The following is an 11,635-nucleotide window of genomic DNA, read 5'->3' on the forward strand; positions in this document are numbered from 1 at the left end:
TATTTTTACAATTATTATTTTAAATTAAAATAATAAAATTATATTTAATTATAAATATTTTAAATTAATTATATTAAAAAATTTATGTTAATCATTTAATTGTGTCATATCTATAAAAAATCTTGATATATTTAATAAACATATTAATTATATTATATTACACGATTATTAAAACGTAACTATACATATATTTCAGATATTAAAAAAAATAATTATTTGTTTTTAATTTTTTATTTTTAATTTTATGGTATAGGAATTGTTGGGCGCAAACGAAATGATGAATTGAACGAGGACAGAAAGAGAATCACCCACAGTTAAATTGGAAATCAGAGGGCAGCAAGGCATCCTTACGGTTTACAGCAGGCTCGTATATCTATCTAGGAAACAAAGGCACTAGAAGTAAGAACCGACACGTGTCTACTTTCCTCGATCCGCAAAACCCTCACTAAAATCCATAGCCTTGTCCCTCTTTCCTCTCTTCCCCCACTTCTCTCTGTCCATCTCCTTCTTATAAACACAATCATCTCGCTTTCTGAGAAACCACCCATCCAGACTGCTTTGATTTTCTTTCCTTGTTCCTTTGGATTCTTTGCGTTTCAGATCTGTGCTATCTCTTTCTCTATCTCTACTTATTATCACCCAGTTGCCTCTTTCCAAAAGATGAAGCCTTGAAGATGTTGCAGAGACTTGGTTTTTTTCTGGTAAGAATCAAAATTAAAATCTGGGGTTTTTCTAGTGAGTAAATGTTCGACTTGTTTCTGCTGATACACGTTCGCTCGCAAATTTGGCTGCGCAAAAGGAAAAAACCAACAAAGAACCTTTCTTTATTTGGTTTTATACCTAATAGTAGAAGTTAAAAAAGTCTTCATTTTCCTTTCCTTTTCTGCATACAGTTCCTCACTTTGTACAGTCCAAATTCTAGAAGGCTAAAAACCCATTATAAATTTTCAATTTTCTTTGCCTTTTGATCGTCTTCTCCACTCATACTGATTTGTAGCTTTAATTGTATAGAAAACCCAAGTAGCTGGAGTCATATTTTACTTGAGCTGAGTTGGTTTATATAGAGTTTTGATTAGGATTTGAAGTGGGCTGTGATTAATTTTGGTGAAAGGATAATAATAAGCAGAGTTTAGTTAGTTCAACTAAACAGTTTCCAAAAGTGGCGAAAATGAGTTTAAGTGCAGCCGAGGATAATTCAGGGTCAGAGATTCATATACCCGCAGATATAGATTGGCATATGCTTGACAAATCCAAGTTCTTTTTTCTTGGAGCCGCTTTATTTTCAGGTGTATCAGCTTCTCTTTACCCTATAGTAGTCTTGAAAACTAGGCAACAAGTTTCTCCTACTCAAATTTCTTGCTTTAAAATGTCTTTTTCTATAATGAGATATGAAGGATTGAGAGGATTCTACAGGGGTTTTGGTACCTCTTTGATGGGGACAATCCCAGCTCGAGCACTTTACATGGGAGCCCTTGAGGTTACAAAGAGCAGTGTTGGAACTGCAACTGTTAGTCTAGGATTTTCAGATACGACAGCAACTGCTATAGCTAGTGCTGCTGCTGGGTTGAGTTCAGCTATGGCTGCACAGCTAGTTTGGACCCCGATTGATGTTGTGAGCCAAAGACTTATGGTTCAAGGTTACAACAATAGTAACAGTAGCAAAAATGTAATTCCAAGCGTGAATTCTTGTAGATATAGGAATGGTCTTGATGCGTTTAGGAAGATTCTGTATGCAGATGGTCCTAAAGGATTGTATAGGGGGTTTGGGATCTCAATAATGACATATGCACCGTCTAATGCGGTTTGGTGGGCATGTTACTCTGTTGCACACAGGCTTATTTGGGGTGGCTTTGGTTGCTCTATGGGTAAGAAAGAGGAGAATGGTGTGATTGGGGGATGTGGTTATAGGCCTGATTCAAAGGCGTTGGTGGCAGTCCAAGGGTTAAGTGCAGCCATGGCTAGTGGTTTTTCAGCTTTAATAACTATGCCACTTGACACCATCAAGACCAGATTACAGGTTCTAGATAGAGAAGAGAATGGGGTAAGAAAACCTTTGACGGTTTTGCAGACAGTGAGGAATCTGGTTAAAGAAGGCGGATTGGCAGCTTGTTACAGGGGATTAGGACCGAGGTGGGCGTCCATGTCTATGTCTGCAACAACCATGATCACTACCTATGAGTTATTGAAACGGTTATCTACAAAGAGCCAAGAGAGCTTGACATCATAACTAGGGCGGCTGTTGGAAACACAGATAGGTTTCTCACTTGAGATGCTTTAAGCTTTTGTTTACCTTATACCCTGTTGGCTTTAACCGGCCTACTTAGCAAGAGGGATTACTAATGTAAATTTTTCTTTTCTTATTTGGTTTTTTCTAATGATGAGGTTCATCTCCATATTAATGTAAAACGTGTATCTAGCAGTTTTTCTTTCTTTTCCATCTGGGTCACTCTGTATTAATGTGTCTTTCATGGTATAATTCAATCCTCTTCTACTCCAAAGTTTGGTTTGATATTTATTTAATCTCCTTGAGTTGAACTTTGCAATCTCAGTGATGCCAGAATTAGAAGTCTTTGATTACACTCTTACGATGATGGATAAAGACTGAATATATACCTACACTTTCCATTGACTAAACAAGTTACACCTAGTAAAGTGTCCTCGGTCATCTCGTCATTGAAAGATGAGAGACGTGTCATGAAGTACCATGTTGAATTAAGCAAAGATATTTTTGGGCCAAAGTGTTTTGCTGTAGAAAACCATATTGAATGTTTTCAATATGATATGATCTCATTGTGTCATGAAGGGTTTATTTGTTCTTGACTCTGCTTTCTTGGCTTTTGGCCTTCTTGTTCTATTTCCATTTGCAAAGTACTATATAAATGGAGTACATCTAATGAATGCGCCTTTGAGAAAAAGGTAAATTGGCTCTGACCCTCAAAAACTTGAAAAGACAGAAAAAATTTTGACAAGAAAAGGTCATAGTTAAAGCTACCATGTTGGGTCATATAGCACATGGATCTCCTCAAATTCTCAATGTTGGGTCAGTACCAATTGTTAAGGACGTATTTTATAGTTAAAAAGGAAAAGGACGAAGTCAATCATCCAAAGATTGGGCAGTCCACTATGCCACAGCAAATAATGTCTCCTTCATTTTAATGTAAGTCACCCGCACTGTCCACAAGAGATTAGCAGTTGAAAATATGTAAAGAAATCATTCCAAGGCATTCTTAAAAGAGCAGGGCATCCTGGAAAGTGACAGTGAGAGAGAGATCACATGCCTCTTCTCTGAATAAAACTGGCATAGATTTGAATAATGGGTTAAACTATCCCCAAGATTTTCCTAGTCCATGTCTCACTGCATCTCAAGTACCTGAACCTTTTTCCCTCTATTTTCAAAACCCTTTTCTCATTCATCTATCCAAGCTGTCATAACTCATGCCTCTGTTAAAGTAATTACTAACAATCTATCATGTCTAAATGGTCTTTAATGAAATTGTATTGAGCCATTGTGGACTTCAAATTCAGTGTGCTGACCATTTTTTTTTTTTTTCATTTTAACAACAATAATGTCAAGTGGATAAGGGTGCTGCTGGTTGGGTTCCATTTCTTGGAGGACAGCATTGAAGTCAAGGCCATCTTTGCCTCATTGGGTAAGTAGTGTTAAATGTAATGGACCATTTGTAAAAGTTCAACCCCACCTTCTTAGGCACACCATCTCGTTTTACAGCATTGACATAGTACATCTTGAATGGGGGAAAACCTCTATAGCTCCCAAAGTTTTTCTATCTGCATCGAAAGATGAAAAGAAGCAGTGGTTGGCCGCAACCAAATAAGAAAACTGATTAGCATGCGACAGGCAGCTTGGGTAAGGGAGATAAACGTTTTTCTTTCTATTTTTTTTAATCAAAATGAAAGTCATTTAATCAGAGGGATGGAAAAACCAGGGGCTGATAAGCAAACCCATTTGCCCGATGGATTTACTATGGACCATCCAGCATTTGCCATTATTAGGAACCTGTATGGACCATCAAAGTAGCAGAAAAACAATGGGCCTACCCACCACCATCCTTTCCTGTCAGATTCTATCCGCGACAGGCACACTTGTGCGAAACCAAACGAACCTGCAGAGATTGAAGCCAATTAGGGGACCACTTCATCTTAGGCTGGTGTTCTGTAAAAGAGTAAGGATTAGCCATTTGAGCATTTATGGGTAGCCGGCAATTGTCATTTAGTTGGCTAATAAGTGATTCTATCAAGTCGAGGGTAGTTTCAGTCGTGTTCACAATGAGAGCTACAGGTTTCAGAAACTCAAGGATCAGGATGGCATGCAATGAAACCAAGTTTCAGCCGTTACAATCATGCTTATTTAATTTTGGAGTTGCAGTTACAATTTACAGGCTACTACTTTTTTTGTATTTTTTCCTTTTTGGGAGGTTACAAGCAGGCTCACATGCATTTCATGTGCCTTTCATGGTGGATAAGGCGTCCCAACCGAGAACAGTATACTTTTCTTTAATTAGATTGCCACTGCCCCTAATCCCAACCTCTAAGTAGTAACAGAAGAGAAATGGGGAGGAAGGACAAAAGATTTCACCATCGATTCCTGTCATTACTCACAGGCGCTGAAGCGAAGGGCCGGGGAAACTTAGGATGAAAATGACAATTTAAATTATTGATTTATAGATTGTGTCTTTTATTTTATTAGTAATTTCTCTTTCTTCCTATGTATGGAATAATCTTTTAAAGTTTTTTTTATATTCTTACATTATTATTATTATTATTTTAATAGTAATGACAAAAAAAAATTTATAAGATTATAACATATTCATTTTTATCCACTATATATTAAATAATAACTTTTTATTATATAATTATTAAAAATTTTGAGAAGTGGATGACCAGGTCTTGGCTTGTCATGTCAACACCATAAGGCCAAGACCCATCGCTCACCAGGCTAGGCCAGGCATCTGTTGTTTTGTGCTGGGCCGAACCGTGTCCTGTACTGCCCAACCCATTTAAAACCTCCACGGCTCCACCCAGTAGGCAGCAGCCACCAAGAAAAAACAAACAATAGTTCTATCCCTTCCTACTTTTCCTCATCTTTCTCCTTTTAAAATAGTACGAAAGCATTACCCTTCTCAAGCTTAAAATACAAAAAGGAAAGCAGATGCACGTAAAGAAAAGGAAGATTCAGATATAGAACAAGACTCCCTTCCAATGGCAGGAAGAAAATGATTCTAAACCTGATTCTAAATATCCTATTTTATAATCAAATTAAACAGCGAATTCATGACCTAAAAATAAAAAGCCAAGACAGATTTCCTAGATTAAAGGACACATTGACTAAGAACAAACTTGAGTGCTTGACCTACAAGACAGTTAGCAGACCCTGATGCCAGAATTCACATAAAAGCCACCGACCAACCATCATCAAGGCCGTGCTCTCTTGTTGCTGCAAGATGGGCATTTGTACTGCTTAATATGCTCTGCCCTGGCTGGTGTAATCTTAACACACTTTCCATGGAACCATTTCTCACAGATGTCACAGCAAATCCAGAATTCATCAGCTGCATAATTCTCTCCACAAGCCCCGCATAATGTCTCTCCATGCTCCTCACCATCTTCCTCTTCCACAACATCATCATCCTCATCCTTTGATGGAATTGCCTTTGTATTCTTGGCCTGTGATTCAGAACCTCTCTGCATTTTGCCAAACACGAAGGGAAAGAAAATCTAATTATGAGGGGTGCCCTTGAAATTGTAATAAAGATTAAACACTTAAGAACCAGCCGCAAACTGTTATTTCCCTCTTTTCAGGTTATCAGCACATGAAGAATGAAATTTGCAAAATAATGATGCAACAAGCCAAAATGCCAACAACTTAATTTGGTCGGCTTTATATTTAAAAGAATGGTACTTCCACTACTAGAATTTTATTTGTTCATAAAGCCTTAAAAAATTGTAAGAATAATGTGTAATATTACAATTTATCTCCAACCTCAACCCATCTTAAGCCTGCAATTCAGCCACATTTTAACTGAATAACATCGAATAAAACAGCAAAGCAAGCAAATTTTTTCCATACCTTAGAGTTTGATTTAGATTTATTGCTACTGTGATTTGAAACTGACGATTTCTCCTTTGTCTGTTTCTTAGCTGCTCCTGTCACAACTTCGAATATTGTTGGAAGATCATTAATCATATTGAAAAGGCGTTTCCTGCATCACATTAAGCAGCGTGGTATTATTAAGAAAAAAAAAATGTAGCTCAAAATATAGCAAGCTTGTTGTGGGCCACATGCAAATCCAGTACACATCCCAGTTTAAGCAAGCTCACTCATGCTGTGCCTAGTATTAATGTTGTAAGTGCTTAATTTTATAGACCAGGCCCAGCATGCTTTGGACGAGAACTAGGGCTTCATAATTATGTTAACACCTGGCTTTAGCACATTAGCAGAAAAATTAAGCTACTCTAATGCAATAAATTTTCAATGAAAACCTTATAAATAGGTAATGAAAGTCAAATTTCTTAATGTGGCTTTCCGAGCCAACCAAGTAGAAAATTCTAGCCAAATTAAATAAATTTACATAATGTACTAATTTTTTACCACAAAAAGAGAATCCATTTACAAAAAAAAGTTTGTCAACTGAGTAAAAAAGATACTGCACAAACTTTTCATGATAGACACGTAATTGTAGTATAAAAATAAATAATAAAACACCAAATCTACAAGAGACACAAATCAATTATCTGGCTGAACTGATGCTGGGTTGGTGTGTATGCCTATAAAAAATCTTAGCTTATTTACAGCTAGAAAGTGTATATAAAGCCAGATCAGGAGACCACACGTTGGCAAGGAGAAAATGTACCTATCAGCTTTATCAAAACCAAACCTAGCACCAAAGTAGAAAGCCACAGAAAGTAACCATGCGTCACTGTGTACAGCAACCAATGATAACCAGTCCTTTTCTTGCATTCCATCTCTAGCAAAGTTAATACCCAGCGCAGGCTCCGGAAGCTCTGGAGGCACCTCTTCAGCAGGTAAATTCACCTCCCACTGCTCACCGGGAAATCCATAAAGGCAAAGATTCTCCTTTTCTGTAATAAAAATTTTAGAATTTTATTTAATTCAATCCATTTCATGCATCTAGATCCTCTCAAGGTAGAACAAGTCAAAGCATAAGGCAACCATACTGAGGTTATAGCACCTGCATCCATCGTTTGCATCTACGTTTAAAGCAATATGTTCTTAATCCTAATTGAAATTCTCGCAGAATTACTCCTCCCGTTATTTTCCAGTTCATCATATTAAAAACATATGTGAAAAGAAAATTCATAATAATGCTCAATAGCTGTACAGAATAATTATATGACTAAAACTTCTACCTTTTTTCATATAAGAAGAGACATACTATTTGCAAAAAAGCTAGGGAGCAGTAAGCCTAACAACCATAAAGGAAACTAATCATATTATGTCATTGGTTCTACAATAACAGCAATGATTGTCTACAATCCTGCATCCCTATCCTGTTGCCAGGCCCTATTCCAAATTACAGCAATCTAACAAACTAATAAATGTCAAATAATGAGCACAATCTTAAACTTGTCGGCCAATCAAAAAACATTACCCTATGAAGAAAGACTTTTTTTTTGCCAACTTTTAAAAACGTATAGTTATTTAAAAAAGGAAAAAGAGTTTACATTTGTAATAGAATACAGGAGGAACAACAACAGAATAATGTTGAATTATTAAATCTGCAGCACCTGAATATACAGATCTCTTAGTTAGCTCAGAACTATCCATTTGAATTTTAAAAGGGGGAGTTCAATTTATGCAGAAAATGATAGCACAACAGTTAAATAATTCTTCTTCAGGGCATAAAGTTAAGCATCAATAAAGCTATAACCGTAAACACCATTGCATGCACCAAAATTCACTTCACTTATACTAAACTGTCAACTACTTCAATGACCGGATTTGAATTCTCCGTTTAATTAAAAGAACTTTGAAAATAAAAAATTGTAACTTGAATTCACCAGCTAGCTCATTCTTCTAACCGACCAAAACAAAATTCAAACAATTAATTCTCCATAAAAATAAAAGAAGAAAAAGAACAAAAACCCAGTACCTGGATCGCACTGCTGGAAAAACTCATCCATATCTGCACCCAACAACACACCCCAAAAGCAAGTTAACTAAGAATAAACTTCAAAAAGGTGGTTGAGATAACCAAGTAAGAGACAAGGGTAGTAAATCTTTGGAAAAAAGAAGAGAGACAAGGGAAGAGTGAAAGATAGTACCAGTAGTAAGGGCTTTAATCATGCCAGCTCGACGACCCTTGAAATCTCGAAAAACTTCCTCGACTGTTCGCGGGTTGTACGAAGCACCGCCGTCCATCACCCAAAACTGATTCGTTTCTTCCTTGTTCCTCCTTCTCTTTTAAGAGAGAGCTCTTTGTTTGGAGAGTGGAGATCGATAAGCGGAGGGAGAGAGGGAAAGAAAGAGAGAAGAGTAAAAGGAGGGAAAAGAAAAGCTTGCAAAAAAATTGTATTAGTTAAGGGAGCATTTGACCCCTCCCTCTCCCTCAGCATAGCATGACATGAAAAGAAAAGAAAAGAGAACGATGTGAGCGTGGATTTGGAAGGAAATGGAAATTTTAATTAAGCGGATTTAATAAGAGAGGGAAGAGTCCGTGGCCCCTGCCTATCCGAGTTTTTGGCCCAAAACAAAAAAAACCCTAAATGGAAATCAAACCCACAATGTCGCAAACAACTCAACAAGGGATTATTTCCTTATTTAAACCCATTTAGATTTTGACACGTCATCCAAGCTGGGCCCAAGGTTAATCTGGTTGACCGTTGGGTGTTCATCTGGTCAGCGTTGTGGACTTTGGCCCAATGGTGGCTCCAGCCTGTGCCTGATATCAAAAGGGCAGGCTTTACTTGTGGATTCAATCAAATTTCATGCCACCTTTCGGTTGGGATAAGGGGAGGGATCATGGGAAAATATAGATATGTTGGTGGCGCTAAATTATGGGAAACAAAAAACATAGGACTTTACAAATGAAAGGTGAACCAATCATCAGTAGCATGAGTTGCACCGGGCTAGCTAGTGCATGTTTATAAAAGGCAAAGAGACCTAATTTTTGTAGTTTGATTTCTTTTCGGTCACACTGAATTTTGTCACCCTGTTTTGTGAAGTGTGATTTTGGTAACCTCCACCTTTTAAACCGAGAAAACAGGAAGAATCTATGTTCTAAAGAGAAGCATTAACCATGGTTTGAAACCAAAAGGAAAAAGAAAAGTATGAAGTTCAGATGAATACAGTGCCAACCACCAATTGCAATGCAACATACAGGTCAAAGGGTTGGTGCTGATTCCCCATCTCGTCTCTGGTGGACAAGCAAATTAAGCAAGCTGTGCTGCTTGAACTACCTGTCTCGTTGCTGCTCCCACCGGATGAATAACAAATTTAATTTCATGTCCACCATGTGGTCAAGGCTTCGGAAGTATACTTGCAAGTTTGCAGTTTGCTAAAGCCTGCAATTCGGCTAAGAGGGCATCATTGTGGGTTCAAATAGAAACCAGAGTTGGATTTGAACATTCGGGTAGATTGATAAGAAAGATTGATTACAATTCTCAGGCAAAACAAAACCTTTGATGTTTTTTTCCCTCAAGAACTCACTTCTAATTTGTGTTCCTTACTTGAGCCTTGAGTTATTTGCAGATGCTCATCTAAGACTCTTCTATAACTATCCCTTTCGATTAAAGGGCATGTCCTACAAATGTCCTCAAAAAAATTTTCAGCCTCAACAATCATCCCCTTTTCGCACAACATTTTGATAAAAATTGAGAAGCACTCCGAACTGATGACATAACTCTTACCAATCATTTCATTTAAAACTTGCACCGCCATTTCTTCATTTCCATCCTCACTGTGTCCTTCAACTATGCAACCATACATAGTGGCATCAATAACAATACCATTTTGAAGCATGTCATCGACAAGGTATCTAACCTCTTGCATCCTCCCTTCAGCCCTACAAAGACTGCATATCACGGTGCTATATGACAACAAATTTGGTGAACAACCCAATTGTGGCATCTGTTTTAGAAGCACAATAGCTCTATCGAGCTCCCTTGACTCCACAAGAGTCCTAAACACTGAATTGAAACTCGAAACATTCGGATAGATGCCTCTTCCACTCATTTCCTTCAAAAGCAAAATTGCTTCATCAAGTTTTCTCAACTTGCAATACACATTCACAACAATTCCATATGCTTTTGCATCCAAATCCATATTACATCTGACCATCCACCTAAAATATTCAATGGCTTCTTTAGACCTCCCCACAACACATAGCCCTTTTAATATACTCATATGAGTTGCAGTATTATCCTTCACTCCGTTCAACCTCATCTTGGACATCATCCTTTTTGCCTCATCAACTTCCCCTTTAAGACACAAAGCATATATAATAGCATTATAAGTCAACACATTGGGCAAGCAACCCGTTTTCACCATCTTATCCATATACTTCATTGCCTCTTCAAATTCTCCTTTCTTGCAATACCCATCAATCAAAGTAGTGTAAGTTACTGTATCAGGCAAGCAATCCACTTCATTAACCATCTGATAAAACAAAAAACTTGCACTCTCCATATCACCCTTTTTACAGAAACCATTAATCATAGTATTAAAAGTAAGAAAATTTGGCTTGCAACTCATTTCATCAAACACCTTTTTTGCACTCTCAACCATCCCCATTTTACACAAAGCCCTAATCAATGTAGTATAGGAAGACACATCAGGTTGAACCAAACCTTCCTTCACAACCTGATCAAACAACGTCTTAACAATATTTATCTTATTAGCTTTAACTAAAACACCCAGAATTGTATTAAATGAAAACAGGTAGTTGTCTTTCCCAACGGCTTTTGCTTTTTGAAACCAAAAGATAGCAGCTTTGATATTACCTTTATCCCCATTGGCCTTGATGATTTTGCTAACGAAGAAATCTGAGAGCTTTTGAGATTTTTCAAGGAGTTGAATGGCAGGGGAGAATAGGGAGTGGGAAAGGAGGAGATTTGTGATGGCTTCATAACACTTATTATCGTGGGTATAGTTTTTAGGATTTGGGTTTGGATTAGCTGCCCAGTTGAAGAAGAAGAGAGCACGGTAAGGGTTGGTTTGTTTGTTGATGACTTGGATGACTAAGTTTGGTTCTAGGTAAGGTGAGAAGCGGTTTAGAGGTGCTGAACTGAGGTTTATGGGGTTGGGGTTTTTTGGGTTTAGAGTTTGGAGAAGGGAAGTTATGGAGGTGACAAGAGGGGTAAGGTCCAGGGCTTGTGGGGAGTTGGTAATGGCTCTGGATGACGGTAGTGCCATTGGTGATGAACTAGTATCTGGTTTTACTTAATCCGAATTCATTAAATCAGGAGTGCAGTAATATTTATAGCCTTTGCCCTTTGATGTGGGTGGATTTGGTGGGGGCCATCGTTCTTTATTTGGCAATTGGACATACCTACGGGCATAAACAGAACGAAAAGGAGCTTCCTTCACTTTTAAATTTTAAAGGGAGGTAGGGATGAAGTCCTTAATCCTTGTCGTGGCAGTATATACATTATTATGAGA

General features: G+C 37.6%; 3 protein-coding genes across 4 annotated transcripts; 1 reads left to right on the forward strand and 2 right to left on the reverse strand.

Annotated features, from left to right (window-relative positions):
* The first annotated feature begins 700 nt into the window (after nt 1-700).
* On the forward strand, nt 701-2,498 carry LOC18588117 (Mitochondrial substrate carrier family protein). Its single transcript, XM_018128433.2, has one exon. It carries the CDS (start codon nt 1,169-1,171, stop codon nt 2,225-2,227), a length of 1,059 nt encoding a protein of 352 aa, XP_017983922.1. The 5' UTR covers nt 701-1,168; the 3' UTR covers nt 2,228-2,498.
* A 2,652-nt stretch (nt 2,499-5,150) lies between these two features.
* On the reverse strand, nt 5,151-8,632 carry AL4 (alfin-like 4). 2 transcript variants are annotated; one of them, XM_018128460.2, is made up of 5 exons: nt 8,302-8,632; nt 8,130-8,162; nt 6,870-7,098; nt 6,086-6,218; nt 5,151-5,700 (listed from the first exon to the last, which is right to left on the reverse strand). In XM_018128460.2, exons 1-5 carry the CDS (start codon nt 8,396-8,398, stop codon nt 5,431-5,433), a joined length of 762 nt encoding a protein of 253 aa, XP_017983949.1. In that variant the 5' UTR covers nt 8,399-8,632; the 3' UTR covers nt 5,151-5,430. The 2 variants fall into 2 exon arrangements, with proteins under 2 accessions (XP_017983949.1, XP_088665976.1); XM_088809850.1 differs by lacking the exon at nt 8,130-8,162 and having other exon boundaries at nt 8,302-8,543.
* Nucleotides 8,633-9,590: 958 nt separating this feature from the next.
* On the reverse strand, nt 9,591-11,408 carry LOC108663188 (uncharacterized). Its single transcript, XM_018126721.2, has one exon. The coding sequence runs from the start codon at nt 11,387-11,389 to the stop codon at nt 9,674-9,676; it is 1,716 nt and encodes a 571-aa protein (XP_017982210.2). The 5' UTR covers nt 11,390-11,408; the 3' UTR covers nt 9,591-9,673.
* Nucleotides 11,409-11,635: the final 227 nt, after the last annotated feature.

This window comes from Theobroma cacao, chromosome 9 (genome assembly GCF_053813885.1).
Source record: "Theobroma cacao isolate CCN51 chromosome 9, ASM5381388v1, whole genome shotgun sequence".
Classification (NCBI taxonomy): domain Eukaryota; kingdom Viridiplantae; phylum Streptophyta; class Magnoliopsida; order Malvales; family Malvaceae; genus Theobroma; species Theobroma cacao.